At 40.2% G+C, this 20,181-nt stretch overlaps 2 protein-coding genes across 3 annotated transcripts in view; both read left to right on the top strand.

The window, feature by feature from the left end:
- The window catches only part of metrnlb (meteorin like, glial cell differentiation regulator b), a 7,073-nt gene extending 1,761 nt beyond the window's left edge, over positions 1–5,312 (top strand). Inside the window, exons 2-4 of one of the 2 annotated variants that reach the window (XM_066661469.1) lie at positions 2,419–2,810; positions 3,933–3,992; positions 4,133–5,312. In XM_066661469.1, coding sequence (XP_066517566.1) covers positions 2,419–2,810; positions 3,933–3,992; positions 4,133–4,467 — 787 coding nt within the window. In that variant the 3' untranslated portion in view covers positions 4,468–5,312. The remainder of the gene's footprint in view (positions 1–2,418; positions 2,811–3,932; positions 3,993–4,132) is intronic. The other variant, XM_066661470.1, reaches the window with a different exon arrangement.
- An 8,022-nt stretch (positions 5,313–13,334) lies between these two features.
- On the top strand, positions 13,335–19,134 carry LOC136677616 (protein NLRC3-like). The gene is made up of 6 exons (XM_066655186.1): positions 13,335–13,623; positions 14,138–15,893; positions 16,001–16,174; positions 16,269–16,442; positions 18,057–18,103; positions 18,292–19,134. Exons 1-6 carry the CDS (start codon positions 13,335–13,337, stop codon positions 18,816–18,818), a joined length of 2,967 nt encoding a protein of 988 aa, XP_066511283.1. The 3' UTR covers positions 18,819–19,134.
- The last annotated feature ends 1,047 nt before the right edge of the window (positions 19,135–20,181 follow it).

The raw sequence follows: 20,181 nt of genomic DNA, 5'->3' as shown, positions 1-20,181 counted from the left end.
ATAATGATTTAATCACAGCGATTAAACACAAGCTCGCTGTGATTGGCAGATCTGAGGGTCATCCCTGGGGTCAAAGCTTTTTTTTTTTTGGTTGTTTTTCATATTCGTCTCCCTGATGGAAGGACTTATTGGTAACAAAATAGGAGCACAGAGTGGTAATCTAATCTCCAGATGAATCATAGAGTAATGCGTGTAATTATGAGGCTCAAGGCTGGAGAACAGATGTTGGATCGAGGGAGAGGAAAAAAAAAAAAGAAATATTCTGGTTATGTTCGGAACCAGATGCTGATTTTATTAATAGTTAGAATTTGAGAGAAACATGTGAAGTGATAACTATCATCATATTATAATATTCAGACCATTTGTTATAGTCAGAAACCAGCTAGAGTATTTATAAGTGTTTGTAGTCACCACTTTTAGTGAGAAATTATATTTTATTATTAGACACTCATTATTAGAGTCTGGATGTATAGCATAGAGGTTGGGTCAGTGCAGGATCTGTTACTATGACAGTTATCGTATGTACCGTCTCAATACGTTAGAAAAACCCATTCTGATTTTGACGGCTGTATGCGTCACCCATCAGTGACCCGCAGGTTCAGCTGCACACACCCTCTGATTAAATCCTGGAACTAAAACGAACTCTCTGGAGCAGCTGCACATGAGCTTAATGTCACCTGGCCCAGTCCCAAAGTTTGAGAGTTTGAGAACTCCTCGTCCAAGATCTGCACTCAAACTCACTGATCCTGTTACTGCTGCAAAAAGGGGGAAAACCCACTGCTAATTGGTAATACACTTCAGTTCAGCAGAAATGAAAGGTGAACAGGTGTCTGCAAGTTTTTGGCTTCAGAGTGAATGCCTGAAAAGTCAGAGAACACCAATAAGGATACAGTCAAAACGGTCTTGGAGTATAGTTGATTTTAGAGATAAAAAGGGAACAAGAAGTGGAAAATGCTATTAAAATGAATATAGAATGTATGAAACACTAAACAACCAAACGAGACTTGGTAGATCACACCAGTGTAATCGAGTTCACAGATAAAAGACGGCACGTCCAGTTTGTCATTAATGTAAGAACAAACGCGACACCTCAGCCCTGGTTAATCGTTAAAACCCAAAGCCCATAAAGTCGGCGTGTAGTCAGCCTCACCCTGGATCTGACCCGGAAGAACCGGCTGAAATAAAACCACTGAGATAAACAAGTGCACTGCTATAAAGCCGCAGGGATCACTTTGATCACCCACTCTCAAGACCCTGAGGAGGGGGGGGGCTGATCATTTGTGATCTGATTTTACTGAGCTGTTATTTCTATTTTATAGCAGTAACTTCTGGACATTGTTGAGAACCAACAGGAAGTAGACCATATCCCCATGATGTGCTCCTTTACAGTTACCCATGTAAAATCATATTCACAGATTAGAAAACAAAGATGTTGTAACTTTCTGTCGTTTATTTCAGTTTTTGAAGGAGGAAAACATAAGCTACCAAACAGTGCAATTCTGCTGCTGCGAGTCACCCTGTAAAGCTTGAAATAGTCATTCAGTAAGAGCTATGAGTTGGAATTTGGCGGGAGATTTTCAGACTATGTCAGACACGTTTCATACATATCAATGTCACACACACAGCTCTGAGACAAGGTCTGGCTTCATGGGCTGGTCACCTGGCTGATGTTACCTGGGGACAGTGCTCATCTCTACAGCACTGAAAGTTAATGAATGGAAGGAGAGGGTAACTCTGAACGTGAACTTTGAAGGGATGGGGTTAAGTGCCAGCTTTTACTTTTAATGTCGTATATTCAGCTTCAGTTCATTTTATTTTGTTGTTGTTGTTCCGATTCTTGAAAAAGTACCTTCAACATTACTGACATGAATCTAATTCTAATAGTAGTTACAGGATCACTCATTCAAACGGAAATAAAAACCACAGTTATCAGATAAATCAACTTGGGGAAATGAATTGCAGCACCACCCACTTTACGCAATGTTCTTCCACACGTTTAATGCAGTTACGTAGTTCCACTAAAGAGATCGCCAGTTTGCAGCTTTTTTCCAAACTCCCATAGTGAAGCTTTAACTAAATTTAAAACTTTCAAAGATTTTTTCCTTGATCAAAATATTATTGCTCTCCAAAGGACAAAGCCTATCCTTAAAATAGTTATGGTACAGGAGAATGAAAACCAGCAGAAATCAATGTAAAAAGGTTTAATTTCAAGTCATTTTGGAGCATTTCTATTAGCGCATTCATCATGAAATATTCACACAGTGTGAAAGGCAGCTGCTGTGTTCAAATGAAACTTGACAAAAATGAAGGAACTTGACAGTGATGACATATGTGTAGATTAGAGGTCTTGATCAAGCAGTGGCAATCTTCTCAAACTTACAGTGTTCATTATTATAATTTCTCTCTCCCTCTCTCTAGTGGTCTGACACATCAGTCTCACGTGCGTGATGTGGAGCAGGTGTATCTGCGCTGTTCTGAGGGTTCTCTGGAATGGCTCTACCCCACTGGAGCGGTCATCGTGAACCTGAGACCCAACACAGACCCCACACACACTCCCACACACACTGCATGTTTGAGACCTCGTCCCGGCTCCAGCGGAGCGTCCGTTTACCTGCAGAAAGATGGCTCCCTCTCTTTGCTGCTGAGCGATGATGAGCAGGCATCAGGACGCCAGCGCTGCTTTGACCTCCACCAGCAGGCAGCGCTCTTCATACAGGCCACAGCTCACTTGGACATCAGCAAGAGGGTCACGGCCTTCCAGTACCAGCTCTTCAGCGCAGAGGACAGTGAACAGCCGCACTCAGCTGGAGGTATAGACACAGCTCAACACACTCACCGGAGCAGAGTTTACACCACACTCCAATACAGTGTAACTGTACACCTTACAATACTCTGGATTTTACATTGGCCTTTAATCAGAACAAGGGAGGCACAGAAAGAGAAAGAAAGAGAGACAGAGAACAGAAAAGGGAGAGAGCGAGAGACACTAAGTGATTAGGCAAAGAAAGTAAGAAGGAAAAACTATTGAAAAAAACATGGAAAGAAGGAAAAATGAAAGAGAGAGAGAGAGAGAGAGAGAGTGGTGGGCGGGTGTTGGCATAAAGTTACAGGTACAAATGACTCCTTGTGTTCAGATGAAAGTGTTTTGAGTTTTTACAGCTGTGAATCACAGACACACACACACACACACACACACACACTCCTCCCCCCACCATGTTCTTGGTGACAGAAGAAAATAAACAGAGCAATCAGGAGGTCACTGTGTTACACCGGATTACACTCAGACTTTATTATCTCTGATTGGTTTAATTTGGGTTCTCTTTGTTCTGATTGGTTAGACTCTGACCCTGTTGGCCCTGATTGGTTACACTATGACTCTGTGGGCTCTGCTTCTCTTCTTCCCTTCCCCCTGCACCTTACTGCTCCTCTTTCCCTTTCATTTTCCTCTCTCATTCACTCACTCTCTTTTATCCTCTTTTTTCCACTAATGTGTGAGTACTTCCTACAGAAAATGTGCCTTTTTAGTTGTTATTCAAATTGAACCCAATTCTGATTCACCGATTCCACTTCTGAAGTACTGTAAGCAAAATGGATAGTTGTGAATTCACAAATTCACACCTCTACACACAACTGTACTCTCTCTCTCTCTGTCACAGTGTGTGTGGGAGCCTGTGTGAAAACACAAACTGCAGGGTGTCAAATAAGCAGTTCACCTCTAATAAACCTTCATCCTTTAAGGGGTGTGTATCTGTAGGGGGCTTGGGTTGAGGGGGTGGTCTAAAGACCCTCAGCTGGAAGCCCCTCAAATTTCTAACTGCTCAAGACAGACTCCTCTAATGTCAGTGCAAATTAAACAAGCTCCTGTCATATCACAGAAATGTACACACCTTTCCCCGTAGTGCAGTCATTTACAGTGTGTGTGTGTGTTTCAGCTTCCTGCCGACCCTGCACTGATGATCAGATTTTGATGGCTGTCTGCACCAGTGACTTTGGTACAACCCCCATCTCTCTCTGTCTCTCTAATATATTCATATATCAATATGTGAATATATAAATAGACACACACTCACACTCACACAATACTCTTTTCTCTGTCTGACTGTAATCATATATTTCTGTATCTTCCGCTCAGTCCTGAGAGGCAGTATCCAGGCCATTGAAGATGATGGTGACGATGAAGATGGGGTGTGGATGGTAGTATCGTCCAGTCATGTGTTTCGTCAGAAGAAGCGTGTGTTTGTGTCAGCCGGAGGGACCCGCGGGCATGGCCGGTGGACGGGTCGAATTAAAGTTCCGAAGAGGTGTGGTGGCTTGGGGACAGGGCAAAGGGCTGAGTTTCTGCTCACTGGGTCAGTGAGGTTCGGGGAGGCATGGCTTGGTTGTGCTCCAAGATATAAAGACTTCCTACAGATTTACCACGCAGCAGTGGAGGCAGGAAACAACCCCTGCAATGTGGACACGGACTGACAGAACACAGTAGTCTCACTGTGCATTGCTATTGGATCCAGTACTGTACTGTGTCACCTAAGAAGGGGATATGTTCTCCCCATTTCCACAGGGGAACACAGTTCTGGTTCTTAATGAAACGTCTGTGACCTGCTTTGGTCAAAATACCACAAGGATCAAACCTCACAGCAGCGGGTCTAAACTGTCTAAAACGCCCTGTTCAGAACGGCCGCTTTCAGCGCATGTTCCTTTAAATGATGATGAGCCACTCGCTGTTCACCCCGACCCTGAGCGCACAGCAGTGAGGAGCAAGGAGCAGAAGCCCTAGTTTTCACTCTGTTCTCTTTCTTCTCAGTTTTTACTCAGTGTGTTGTGTCTGTTTTGCTGTGTTTAACCTCGTCTTTGCACTCTCATATTAACGTGGGTCCTGTGCTGTGATTGGACAGACTCAGACGAGGGGGCGGGGCATTTCTTTGCAAGTCTCCACACTTCAGAAGCGGAGCAGAATCAGAACGGCTCGTTTTATCCCATGGTTTCACTGTGTGCGAGTTGGTGGGCTCCAGATCCATACATTAATGCATTGCACATGCACTGAACAAGGGATTCCTTCATAATACGTCCCCTTAAAGGAATATGGAAATATGTTATTATGAATAACAGTGATATGGTGAAGCTGATTGGTTGGAAACCTCAGTGAACACAGAGAGAGTCATCAGCAGTGCTTTTGTTAGAAAGCTTTATGTATAATTAGAACAGTCGATTTTTCTGACTAAGGTTGTGCGTGTGTATATATGTGTGTTAATGTGTGTGTGTGCATTAGCTTCATTTCTCTCAGGCTCAAACTGTGTTATTTAATCAGGAATTAAAAGAACACACTCCTGTAGTTTAGTGGGGGTTTTTTTGGTTGTTGTTGTTTTTTTCTCACACACACCTCCTACACACAAAAACACACACCTTCTTCAAAGCACACTGAGAAGCACATACCTTCTTCAACACACTTTTTCCAACACTCACCGACAAATTCAAATGTGTGGTTAGTTGTTTGTGTTTATATTTAGGTTAATTTCTGGGGGATTCCATATTCAGTCACATCCAGTGTCATGTTTCTATTCTCAGGCTATTATTCCTCAGTCTTTACAGCAGGACAAACGGGTCAGTCTGAAAGATAAAGTCCACATAGATTTCAGCAGCTGGGAAAGATTTTAAACATTCCTCTCCGAGTCTCCCCCGTGTTTTTCTGCGTCTCTAAACATTTTCACACTGAGACTAGGGGCCAAAAAACCTCCATCTCGCTCATATCTAATGGCATATTATCGCATTCTCAAAACAACGTGCTGAGGGGTTTAATGGAGGTCCTCGATATTTGATGGTTCTGGATCGACGTTTTATTGCAGTGAATTTTTCTCAGGTTTCGACATGTGGTTTGGCTGCTGATTTCTGGGGGGATGCAGAGAAAACAAACAAGCTGTTTGGCCTAGGTTAAAAAAATCTAAATAAGAATCCTCATGTATCAGTGCTGTTCTCTCACTGGTCATGACTCCTGTGGGATTCACAGTTATTCACCTTCAGGTTTGTTTATGCTCTGGTAACACACACTGAGTCACAGAGATCTGTACTACATCCAAATATATCTTTTGGGAAAAATAAAAAAGGCAGAACACTTAAACGATGACTCCTGAAGGAATCGATTTGGCATCAGATGTGTACAGTTGACTCGCTCTTTGGGGAAATGTGAAAGGCAGCCACTGAACCCGACCCCTCAGAACATGCAAATAACTTGAAGCTGAGCAGGTTTGAGTGCAGTGACGAGGACAGTGTACTGAACAAACAGCACAGCTTTTTGGATGTGACACAAAACCAAAGTCCACTCTGAGGGCGTTTCCTGAAGGAGAGTCTGGGGGTTGTTAAGCTGATGTCTAGATAAATCTGCCACTGTTGTCACTTCAGGCCTCCTGATCCTGAAAGAACCAGCTCTCCCTCTCATCTCCTCTCTACGCAACACCTGAGGTGTGGAGAGGGGACTGGTGAGGATCAGCTGCCACAACATTCTCCAGGTGGGTGTTTCACACTGTGGTGGATGAGACGACTCCCTAATGTCCCAAATAATGTAAAAAACAAACAAAAAAAAAAGATGTGAACTTATCATTCATTTATTCAACATTAAAGAACTGGGGGTAATTCACATGTTTTAGTAAGAAACTTATTTCTGGATGTTAAAGATGTACACTCTTACCCCTCTTGAATAAAATCCCCCTCATTTGTACCTCAACTTTGCTGCTGATGCACAGTTAGTGTTGTCCTTCCTCTAGCCATTGAGAAACTGACCACAGAACTGCCCCTAGCTGGATGTTTTTACTTGCAATAACAGATGAGCTAAAATTTGTAACTGAAAACCTATAGCATGTAACTGCAGAAAAAAAAGTATCTACATTATAAACTGGCCACTTAGTGAAGGGTCAGTGTCAGGATCCAGATATGTATTACACCAATCCAAACTGCTGCAGAGTTTGTGTGTGAAAATTTCTTTAGAATGACTCACTTCATGGAGCGTCCTGCAGATTTTGGCTACTAGCGTAATCAAACCCACCTGCTTTTAATTTTCTGATGTTCCCGAAGATGGCATTAGGTCGAGCTGAACTGGAAACTTTCGTACACCTCCAGGACCAATGATGAGCACGTTGGGGGATTTCATAACTAAACACACAACCACCAAAATCAGCTTTGCTGGTGTAAGATTAGAGACTTTAGCTCCTCTGCCTCTGGTCAGTTTCTGTCACTAAACAGCTGGATATTTGAGTAGCGGTGCATCGATAACTGTGTAGGAACAGATGGGCTATGGTCAGTAGATCGACAGGACCATAAAGTTCACAGTGGCCACTTACTCATGGTACATGAATTTGCAATACATCAACTAATTGGAAAATTCAGGCCAGGTTTTTAACCATCAAGATGTTCATCGAGTTAATAACAAAATGTTAATAATAAGTAAACATTATGTATTAAAATATAATACCAAAAAAAAAAAAGAATCTACAAATGATTTTTAGACCAAATTATTACTTTAAGTATGATGTCACCAACATGTCATTGTCTTAAATTATATTATATAAAAGTGTATTAAATATGTCACTTTACATTTTTATTTATAAAGTATATACAATCATTTCATAAATGTTTATTCATTCCCAGTGTGTTTGTGTTTGTGCTGGGGACTTATCGTTCCTATGGTGATAAATAAGGCCTAATATTTAAACCTTGACATTTTAAAGATGAAAGGACTTCGGTTGAAGTTAGAGTTAGTGTTCAGCTTGTAGTTGTTATGGTTAAGTGTTAGTCACCACAAAATGACTGGAAACCTTGAAATCACAAGACTCTCTCTTTGTGTGTGTGTGTGTACCTTGTGGAGACACAGGAAATGGTTTAAGATGTCACGCTCTTTGTTCTTTTATGGATCTGTCAGGCTTTAAAGAAGATCTGTTACTCTTCACACTCTGTATCCTTGTGCATGTGTGTGTGCTGTTCACGAATAACACCTTAGTACTGTCTCACTAGTGTGTGACCATATGGTAGAGAGAGAGAGAGAGAGAGAGAGAGAGAGAGAGAGAGAGACCCTGTGGAAATGCACAGATAACATTAGCAAGGTCTCCATCCATGTATTTAATGAAAAATTTTATTTATAATAAAGAAAAGTTTCTACGAAGGGACACACTATAAAATCCTGAGATATATTCATACCAAAAGCTGCTCAAACTTTACTAAATCCAGTAGAACATGTCTCTCAGATGTCTACAACTCAGCAAGAGGAGCTAATTTGTGTTCAGCTGTTTACAGCCAATGTGTGTGTGTGTGTGTGTGTGTGTGTGAGGTAAAACACAACAAATGCTTTTTTCCACAGAAACGTTTGCAGGTTAAATTAGTTTAGAAGCTGTGTTTTACTGGTTGTTTTGTCTGATTTGTGCCTCTAGCTAGAGCCTGTTTTGCATTGAATTTCCTTTTAACACAAGAAAACTTTGCATTTGCATTTTAACAGTTAGGATCTGGGTGAAGATTCAACCACTCAGAGAGATCACAAATCCACCACACCACAGTCTGGATTCAAATTGTTCACACCTAACAGGGCTGTGTGTGTGTGTGTGTGTGTGTGTATGTGTGTTTCTTCTCTACTTTCTTGCCTCTACAGTTTACACTCCTGCAGCTGTCTCAGGAACGACTGGCATGAGGCCACAGATAACTTGGGAGTGTGTGTGTTTATGTGTGTGTGAGAGAGAGAGGTGGTTTATTAATAACGATGCTGACTTGCAGTAAAAGTTGATTCCATCATTCCAACACACACACACATGCTCAGAAAAGTCACACACATACACGCCTCCATTTTTCTGCTGTGTCACAGCTTTGACTGTTCTAGGAAACCTAGATGACAAATATTGCTATAAAGACTTGATTGCATGCAGCCATAAACAACACAATCATCCCAAGGGTGTTTGATGGCACTCCAGCTGCTTGCAAGGGCTGGGTTTTTAATTTGAGACCGGTGCACTCTAGCCCATAGTTGGCATTGGACATGGTGATCTTAGGATCATGTGATTTCAAGCTTTTCTATACAGCCTACATTGTGTTCATTAGAAGTGCACATTAGTTACAAGAACTGTCTCCCAACCTACATACCATTTATTCATGGGACTGACAAGTAATTGGGCGTGACAGGGCTTTAATATCATTTTTCCACTATTTTTCTGGAATCGTTTAATCATGTTCAGGGTAGTGGTGATCCCACCCTGAATCACTGCAGGCGCGAGAAAGAATACACCCTGGACAGGACATCACAGGGCACCACACACACACTAATTGTGTGGACAATATATGGACAATTTTGAATAAACAATCTTACTTAACCAGCATATTTTTGAGCTGTGGAAGGAAACTGGAGCACCCGGAGGAAACAAACACAGACACAGGGAAACATACCACACTCCTGAATTTTAATATAAACACCACATTATACATGACATATGAAATAAGCTATAAGTTGCACCTTGTCCACGGTGAGTACGTGTTTAAATGAACAAAACATTGGTGCCTGCGTGCCCAAACTTTTGCATGCCACGCCGCACGTTGTGGATCATACCGAATTATGTGCTGTGTGTCATGGTAGACACCTTGTGGTCAAGTCCTGGTACTACATCACAGTGTCAGCAGCGGTTAACAGTGCAGTGCGTTGCGTTATTTTATTCTCTATGATCTCGAAGGTGCTCGTATAACTTCATGTTAAACATGTTAATGCTTTACTATAATACTATAACGCTTACTATAACCTTACTAGTAATATTTACCAAAATAAATATTTTACAATAAAGGACCAATGATCCGCATAGACATAACGATTTATGCCACATGTCCTTTTGATGCAACCTTGTGCTTCTGACCAAGGCTTGGGTCCGGCGCCAGAAGCAAAAAGTGCAAACCCAGTGGCGGGGGATGAATACATCAGTCTTCAGACAGTAAGAGACCAGAGGCCAGGTCAGAATTTAGGCAACTACTGAAGGGTCCTGGAGGTTGTGGGTTCGATTCCCACTCCGGGTGACTGTCTGTGAGGAGGGGTGTGTTCTCCTCTGTTGTCCTCGTGTGTCGCCCTGTGTTCCTGCCTTGCCCCCAGTGATTCCATGTAGGCTCCGGACCCACCGTGACCCTGAATTGGATAAGGTTTACAGACAATGAATGAATTAATGGATTATATCATATGATCATATTTTATGTTTAGATTTCTTTATTTATTAAGTGCATCTGGTGAAAAATCAAACCTCCTTCTGGTCCCTGAATGATAGAATTTATGCTCCATACGATGTATCCCCCATATGGGTTCCTGATTCTGGGTAGGCTCCGGACGCACCGCAACCCCGAACTGGATAAGGTTACAGACAATGAAAGAATGAATGATGACAACTGAAACTGAACATTTGGTTGGGAATTAATGTAGATCTAGGTTGGGTTGTGAAAACAGAGCATTTGAAAATTTGGATATTAATGGTTAATACGTTTTCCACTCTTCTACTGGCTCCCACTTAAAAATTCACATGTAACAAGTCATTTCACAAAGAAACAAAAGTTTGTGTTTTAAATAATACCAAACAATTCTCCTTGAAATGAACCAACATAAACCAGTTCTAAACCATTTTTATTTTAAGATTTTTAAACTTTTCTAAAACTGAAAATGATTTGCCAGTGGAACAGGACAATTTCACTGAAGAACATCACATCACTCCAGGATAATATCTTTAAGAATTAATTGTATATCTATACAATGTTTCTGCAACTTATAATAAGAAATACTAGATATTTTAATTCGATTTCAAGTGATTTCATTTTTAATATTTAAATTTTGACAAATCTAGTTTGAAAATTAAATGTTTAATGTCTCACCGCGACCCTGAAATGGAGAAGCGGAAAAGAAAATGTATGTATGTATGTATGTTTAATGTCTGCTGTTAAATATCTATTCATTTTAAAGTGTTAAACAATAGAAACTCTACTAGTTTCCACTGCTTCTGCTTCGAGTGTATGTGGCGCCCTCTTGTGACTCAGGATTTGTTCGGTTTTTGGGGGAAGCTCTAGGACAGTGGGACATGACTGGAGACAATAAAATCTCCCATTAGAGTATCAGCATGTGTGTACCAGGAGATAGCATACTGTGGTAACCTCTTTACACACTATCATTGTGGGGGTTTTCTCTAGATTTTGGGGTCCAGTTTAATATAAATTATTAAAACACTGTACATTTTAATGTGAGTTAGATGAGTATTAGTTACATTTAAATTTAATATAAAGTTAGCAGGATTGCGTTTAGGATTACAGATAGGGCTAGGTTGGTTAAACGAGTAGCAGATACGGTTATGGTAAATGTATATTTTGTATTGGGATTAGAATTAGGATTAAGGTTTGGCTAGAATTATGTTTGTGACAGGTGAGGGTCTGTCTCCACATAATGGTTGTATGGCTACGTATCAAGGTATGAAAAAAAAATGAAAATGAAAAAGAAAGACACACACACACACACACACACACACATACTCTGCCACATTTCCTTTAAACAGAAAATCAGATGCATCAGGTTCTACATCTGTGTAAAACAGAATAGCACACTATATATCCAAATGTCTTTGGACCCCTGTTTATCCAACATTTCTTCTGCATGTTGTTCCCTCTTTGCTGCAGTAAAAGCCTCTGTTCTTCTGACAATGCTTTAGACTAGAATTTGGAACATTGCTGTGAGGATTTGATAGCATTCAGCTATAACAGCTTTACTGCGTTCAGACACTCATATCAGCCCAAAGATTTGGGAGCTCCATCACTACAGAGAACAGAGTTGTGCTGCTCCACAGCCTGATACTGAAGGGGGAGGGGGTCTGTGTATTCCCTAGGTCAAGCCTACACCTGAAACTGAGCTGTAAACATGGTAAGAAACCAAGCATACAATGGCAGATACATGACATAGCACATCGAGTTTATTCAGGAAATCATATGCTGGTGCATCAGTCCTGGCAGGAAATGGGGGGAGGGTGGTGGGTTTTTCAGCCATGCTATATCATCAACTCAGACTTTGTATGCAAACATTCAGTCTTTTACTGGGAGACAGACAGATGAGAAGAAATGACATGCTGGGCTGATTTGCATCACTTTTGCATCTAAAGTCTGTAAGTAGTGATGCCCACAATTTTTCATGAAAGACAACAACAATTCAGAGGTGGTTAGATGATTATGTGTGGTTGTATTTTTGTCCTTTGTACACCTCCAAATATTTATATATTCTCTGTGCACTTGTTTTTAAAAATGCTGGTGACTGATGTACAGTTTCCAAAAGTTGATTTTTTTACTATTGTATAAAGCCTGTTAATTATCATTCCAGTTACATGATGTTTGATTGATTAAATTGATTACTAATAAGTCATGATGGCACTGATCTGATACCAGGCAATCCTGAATTAAGCTATTATGGAACAGCACCCCCACGCCCCTTTTTCGTAAAGTTGGTAGTGGCGTATTACGTTTTGCGGGTCTTGGAGACTTGGAGCAGATTGAGGTTCATCTCAAAGCATAATAATCTCAAAGCAAATAAGTCATTTACCCCAATAGTTCTTCTTCATATTATGAATCTGATATACTGACATCTAGTGTACTGAAATGTACTGACATCTAGTGTTCTGAATGTGTCAGGGATTTTGTATGAAACTTTAAAAATGGCTGCATCCATGTTGGTGACCCACTCTTTGGAGCAAAAGTGTGTTTATTCGGGGACCACAAAGTAATTTGATTCTGTGTGATGTGTGAATGTTAGAAATGGTGAAGGCACAGGTTTTCTGGAAAAAATTACTGATTAATATTCAAGGTTTCAGTATCAGTATTAAACAAGGAATGGTGTCATGGTGTCTCCTTCACTCAAGTTTTAGGCTTTAGGAAATTTCAGGAGGTTTCTGTGTCATCATATGACCTCACAGAATTCTATTCAATACCAAAGGCCTTGGGGTGTAATGAAGTGTAAGACTCTGACTGTGTGAACTTTAGTAAAACTGACAAGAGATTTACTGCATAAGTGTATGCTAAACAGATTTTAAAACACTGTGAGAAAATGACAGGCCACAGGAAGTTCAAAACCACATGTCAAACTGCAAAGATCTTTATAGATGTTTGCAGGATGTAACAAGAGTCTGCAAAAACAATAATGTTTAGAAAAACATTTGCTCCAGAAATACTGAGTGTTTTCAAAACATCACTTCATAATTATTTAGTAGTGTGTGCATTAGAGCATACTCTATTGTATGTATAATGGTCTGTACACACAGTAGCACAATACCATACTTTGTACCAGTTCTTTACAGTCTTTTCTGCTAGCTGTGATGGCATCTGTTCCTGAGATCCTGCTCAAAACTTTGGAGCAATTGAGCACTGAGGATATGAAAAAATTCCACTGGTATCTTCAACAACCTAATCTCCCAGGATTCTCCCCGATCCCCAAGGGTCATCTAAGGAGCTCAAGGTCAATGATGATGGTGGACAGGATGTGTAACAGCTATGGAGACACTGGTGCTATGAAGGTCACAGTGGTCATTCTGAGGAAAATGAACCAAAACAATCTTGCTGAACAACTTGAGGATATTATGAAGTCACATATTGCTATTTTCAAAGGTATACGGTTCAAGTTTTTATAAAAGTACTGGGAACAAATCTAAATCTCTGACGGTACACACATTAGCTTAAATTTCAGAGTGAAAGACCATTCTCTAAAGCTTGTAATTTATTCCATTTAGACTAGCTATATTACAATAAGCACTAAATTGTTTGTAGAACAAATTATGATGCATGTTTTGTAGTGAATATAATGTAATCTTAGCTTAAATTCTACTGTGTTACTGCTGAGTTGTAGCTGTTTACCACCCTCTACCGGCCAAGCCCCTAAAAACTTTATAATATGTCAGAAAAACAATGTGTATTTGCTGTTAAGAGAATAGCTAAACCCACCACTGCTTTGAGTGCAGAGGCCTGAGACTAAGTAAATCATAAAACATTTTTATGACTTATGTATTTTCTTTAAAATCTTTCTACATAAACTTCCAAATCAGAAATCTAGCTGTACTTAAATAATGCATATATATTTATGTTAATATTTTAATGAAATATTATACATTTTTCATCTGTTTAGCAATCAAGCCAAAATCATTGCAAGAAAAACTGAAAAACATGCTGAGAAAAAAGTATGAATCACTCCGTGAAAAGTCTTCATTGGAGAAATTGCCTACTTACCTCAATGAGATTTACACAGACCTCTACATAGTCAAGGGAGGCACAGGTGGGGTCTACACCGAGCATGAAATCCGGCAGATTGAAATATTTTCCAGAGCCACTGGACGGAAGCAATGTGTCAAAAGCAGCGACATTTTCAAGCCACGTCCTAAAGAAAAAACACTCATCAGGAAAATGCTGACACTAGGAATTGCGGGTGTCGGAAAGACGGTCTCTGTGAATAAGTTTATTTTAGACTGGGCCGAGGACAAGGCTAACAGTGACATTGACTACATCTTCCCTCTTCCTTTCCGTAGCCTAAATTTAACTCTGGGGGACTTCAGCTTGATAGAGCTGCTCCACCGCCACTTTCCATTCATGAGGTTTAAAAACATTACCTCATTTGAGGACAGTAAAGTACTTTTCATTTTTGACGGACTTGATGAAAGCAGACTCTCTTTGAATTTTGACAAGAATGAGAGTGTCAGCGATGTGCAGCATAAAACCAGCTTGGATGCACTAATTACGAACCTCATCATGGAAGAGCTGCTTCCTTCTGCATTAGTCTGGGTCACATCTCGTCCAGCTGCTGCCAGTCGTGTTCCTCTTGAGTTCTTCCACCAAGTAACAGAAATACAGGGCTTTTCTGACAAACAGAAGGAAGAGTACTTCAGAAAAGTGATCAAAGACAAAGATGAAGCCAGCAAAGTCATCTCCCACATGAAGACTTCCAGAAGTCTCCACATCATGTGTCATATACCAGTGTTTTGTTGGATCTTTGCCACAGTGCTTCAGACAATGATTTGCCAACATGAGGATCAGGATATTCCAACCACACTAACAGGAATGTATACAAATTTCCTAATCCATCAGACCAAACAGACAAAGAGAAAGTATCATAAAACAGACAACATTGTGTTGAAACTGGGGCGACTGGCCTTTTTGCAGCTGCAAAAAGGGAATCTGATATTTTATGAGGAGGACTTGAGAGAGTGTGGTATTGATGTCAAAGAGGCCTCTGTTTATTCTGGAGTCTGTACGGAGATATTTAAGCAGGACAACACAATGCAGGAGAGGAAGTGCTTCAGTTTTGTTCATCTCAGCATCCAAGAGTTCCTGGCTGCTGTTTATGTGTTTCATGCACACAGAAGCAACAAGAGAAATCCTGTGCTGCAGAGTTTTACAGGAAAGTTCAAATGGATTTTCCAAAACACTATGTTCGATCTGCACAAAACTGTGGTAGACAAGGCTTTGCAGAGTACAAATGGTCACCTTGACCTCTTCCTCCGCTTCCTGCTTGGTCTTTCCCTCAAATCAAATCATAGCTATGTCCAAGAGCTCCTGCCAGAAATTAAGAGAAGTGAGCAGAATGTAAATGAGACCATCAAGCACCTCAAAGAGAGAATCAGAGCAAACATCCCTGCTGAGAGAAAAATCAACCTGTTCTACTGCCTAAATGAGCTGAGAGATGACTCTCTTGTAGAGGAAGTTCAGAGCTATGTAAAGCAGGGAAATCTGGCATCTGAAAATCTTTCTCCAACACAGTGGTCAGCACTTGTGTTCCTCTTGCTGACTTCAGAGGACACACAGAAACTGTTTGACTTGAAGAAATACACACAAACAGATGAAGGGTTAAGAAGACTACTGCCTGTTGTTGCATATTCCAACCAGTCTTTGTAAGTATTACACAGCACTGATAATAAATTCTGTTTCTCATTTCAATCCGACATCCTGAAAGATTAAGTTTGTTTGCTCCTCTGAGCTCTTGTCAAATTTTGCCCAGACTGGACCGATGCAATCTCACAGATTCAAGTTGTGATGGAATTGCCTCTGTAATATCTTCAAAATCTTCCTATCTGAGGTGCTTGGATCTGACTGAAAATAACTTGCAAGATTCTGGAATAAACAAACTTGCTGCTGGTCTCAAGGATCCAAATTGTAAACTGGAGACTTTGAGGTAAATGTTCTGTTGAGGAGAATGAAGTCACTATGGGCATTTCTGAAAACCTGAAATCAGAAATCATTTACATATACTGGGATCCATCCTACAGGTTATCTGGCTGCTTGATCACAGATGAAGGCTGTATATCTTTGGCCTCAGCTCTGATATCAAACCCCAAGCACCTGAAAGAGCTTGATCTGAGTTTCAATAATCCAAGTGATGTTGGAATTCAGCTGCTGAATGACAGGATAGATGATCCAAACTGTAAACTTAAAACTCTCAGGTGAGTTAAACTGAAATTATACTGGTGGATACATTCCTTTTGAGATACAATGCTTTGACATTTGCAATGATTAATGCTTATAGCATATCGTTCATCAATGCACAGTTTTTCTATATTGATATTTACTATATTGAAGAAGCAAAAAGGTAAATAGATAGATTAGGAAGAGTTTAAAATAATAAATAAATTAACACTCCCAAGTGCTGAACTGTAAACATATTTCACTTAACACACTAGAAGGCTTAAAACAGTGGAATGTTTGCATCATTGGGAAGGCTAGAACTTTTCAGTTTCACACATTTATTCATTAATTCTCTGTATCCCTTATCCAGTTCAGGGTCGTGGTAGGTTTGGAGCCTACCCAGAATCACAGAGTGCAAGGCGGGAAAAGATCCACCTTTGGGGGTGTTTATTTATTTGCCATGTTTATTCAAGAGATGCAGCCTAATCCATGGAGTCGGATCCAATTCAAAATTTGCGAGCAGTGAAAATAATTTTGTATGTGGAAAATCATGTCAGACAACAAACTGTACTCTCGCAAATGGGAAAAATATTCCTGGGAAGAAAATGCACTTTGAGTGAAACCCACTGGATACTCCCTGCATGTGAGGGGACGTCAAAATAAACAAAATACACCTCAAAACACAGGGACAAGGAGACTATAACATATTTAATTGATTCATTCATTGTCTGTAACTGCTTATTTAGTTCAGGGTCGTGGTGGGTCCAGAGCCTATCCGGAATCACTGGGCGCAAGGCAGGAATACATCTTGGAGGGGGCGCCAGTCCTTGCTATAACATTCATTCAGTCATTATCTGTAACCGCTTATCCAATTCTGGGTCGCGGTGGGTCCAGAGCCTACCTGGAATCATTGGGCGCAAGGCGGGAATACACCCTGGAGGGGGCGCCAGTCCTTCACAGGGCAACACAGACACACACACACACATTCACTCACACCTATGGACACTTTTTTTGAGTCACCAATCCACCTACCAACGTGTGTTTTTGGACTGTGGGAGGAAACCAGAGCACCCGGAGCAAACCCACGTGGACACAGGGAGAACACACCAACTCTTCACAGTCACCCGGAGCGTGAATCGAACCTACAACCTCTAGGTCCCTGGAGCTGTGTGACTGCAACACTTCCTGCTGTGCCACCGTGCTGCCCTTACTATAACATATTTAATATATATAATTAATACATAGACACAAGCACTTAAATTAAACCTATTAGTCTTGTTTATATTCTCACATTCATGCATTCGCCTGTTCATTTTCTATAATAGCATGAGTGTACGTGCCTGATAGTGTGCTGGCTGTGCTAAACGGCAATAGAAACGGTTTATTGAGCTCTATTACCCAAAGCTTATCATTGTTATCGAGCAAATATTAATCCGAAACAAACTGATTTCATTTTATGTCCCAGGAATGGTGTATGGTTTCTTTTTGTTACACATTGTCAGGTTACTTGAACCTACTTTGTTTGATTTTTTTTGTTGTTTGTCTATATTTCAGGCTAAAGAAACTCAAGTATTAAAGCTTTTTGTGTGGTTTAAAATGGTGTTCTGTTGCCTGCAATGGTTCAAATTTCGCATACTGATATTTGCTTACAGTTTTGACTACTGTGGACCACTGAGAATGGTGATTGGACCCCGCAAATGTAAGCAATCATTTGTTTAATTCTTTGGTAAGGATGTTTTTAAATACAGTAAAATGTTACTTATAGCTAATGCCGCTGAGAATCATTTGTGTTTCACCATAATTTGGATGCATTTATATGTCCAGTGTTCTTGCTCTGAGAACCTAAAGTAAATGCATATTTTCTCATAATCCCTACCTTCTTTTCAGATGCCTGTGAGCTCACACTGGACCTAAATACAGCACATCAGCACCTTTCTCTTTCAGAGGGGAACAGGAAGGTTTCATGGGAGAAAGAGGAACAGATGTACTCCACTCACCCAGATAGGTTCAAATTCAAGGAGCAGGTGCTTTGCAGAGAGGCTTTGTCAAGACGATGCTACTGGGAGGTTGGCTGGTGTGGAGTTGGAGTTCATATTGGAGTGGCATACAAGCGAATTAGACGAGAAGGACAAGGGGAAGACTGCTGGCTGGGACACAATGAAGATTCCTGGAAGATTTATTGCTCTCATGACAGTTACACTGCCTGGCACTCCAAGTACAGTATATACAAAAGTGTCCCCTGCTTACCAAAGATCGGAGTGTTTCTAGACTGGGAAGCTGGCACATTATCCTTTTACAACATTTCCGCTTTAAACATGCTGGAACACCTTCACACATTCTTCGCTACATTCACAGAACCCTTACATCCTGGTTTTCGTGTGTTACATTCCTCTGCCTGGCTGTGCAGCATCTAAAAGCTGAGCTCAGCACTCCTGACATTCCCATCCACTGCTATATTGATTATTTAGTCATTCTGAGTAAGCTGTTCTGCATTCAAGTGTCTACCAGAAAGGGTAGTGTTGATTGTACCTGTAGCTGAATCTGGGCTGTAAAAGAAAGCAGTAATTATTGTGGTTCAGTTGTATTGTTTTGTGTGTTTGTCAGTTTAACTGCCAATTTTTGTTTAGTTTAAAATATTATTTGTGTATACATTTGGATTCTGTGATGCTTCACTTTTAGAAAAATATATCAGAATATATACTGTATATTATATTATTTTCTCATCTGCTTAAAGGCTAAGCAACAGCTATATGAAAGTGTCAAACAAATAAATACAGTGAAATTTGAGTTCCTAACTTGTGTTTATTGATAGTCAGAAAACATGTTATTTCTTACTAATTCAAGGAATAAGGTTTAAAAAAACATTGGTCCCCCCACCAACTGTGTTCGGAAACTCTAATAGGCGTCTTGCATGTGACGTAGATGGTGGACAACAACTCTAGAAGCTGCACTTAATTTAATGCAAAATGACGTAAAGGTGTGTTGTTTTTGGCTGCAATAATTAAATGTACAGTGGGACATCTGTGCACAAATGGCCCAAAGATCCCAAAATATCCAGAAAATGGACTAAATCTGACAACTTTAAACGGGCACTTTGGAAAGGACCATCCGCTCACTCCATTATATGTAGTGCTCATTTCACTGGTGCTTTTCCAACAATATGGGCATGTAAGGAAACCAACGAAAAGTGTTCAAGAGCCTCTGTATACATGGAGGTAAACAGGGTAAGTACACTTACTTTGCCTGTTTTAGTTGGTGTTAGTTAAGGTTAGCTTGATTTGCTAAACTTGGTGGCTCATTATACTACACTACATAGTTGCATAATGGAGGTTTATAGTGTCGGATGAATTCGGGTTCGACTTTGATCACATTTACAAAAATAACGGTACCTCTAAATTTGAGTTTAGCTTATTGCTAGGCTATTGTCATGAATAATGTTGGTTATTTAGCTGGCTAGATACTGTCATAACAGTCAGTCATAATAGTGTTTTACCACGGCGTTGTTCAGCTGTTGTCCACCAGTGACGTCACGGTTGTGTTCAAGAATTTCCGTAGCGAGCTTGGGTTTTTAAAATAAAATTATCAGTTTTAAAGCAAATTAATCATGCTATTTTCATTTTAATTCATACTTATATGTGTCAGTAACATAATGTGAAATATTCATGGAGGTCTATTAAGTTGTGCTTAACCTTTAATAACTCTTATTAATAATTTTAGTGTAGGTGTATCATCTCAGAATTTCTTATCTTTAATCCAATATAATTACTTAGCTCTTTG

Source organism: Hoplias malabaricus, chromosome 2 (genome assembly GCF_029633855.1).
Source record: "Hoplias malabaricus isolate fHopMal1 chromosome 2, fHopMal1.hap1, whole genome shotgun sequence".
Classification (NCBI taxonomy): Eukaryota; Metazoa; Chordata; class Actinopteri; order Characiformes; family Erythrinidae; genus Hoplias; species Hoplias malabaricus.
The sequence above is the reverse complement of the archived record's forward strand: the minus strand, read 5'-3'. Positions and strand labels throughout refer to the sequence as shown.

Bases quoted from the DNA above. Each gene is read 5' to 3' on its own strand.
- LOC136677616 (XM_066655186.1), top strand. From the start codon at position 13,335: ATGGCATCTGTTCCTGAGATCCTGCTCAAAACTTTGGAGCAATTGAGC. The intron at 13,624-14,137 runs GTATACGGTTCA...TCATCTGTTTAG, and splicing joins ACATATTGCTATTTTCAAAG to CAATCAAGCCAAAATCATTG. The intron at 16,443-18,056 runs GTGAGTTAAACT...ATTTGCTTACAG, and splicing joins TGTAAACTTAAAACTCTCAG to TTTTGACTACTGTGGACCAC.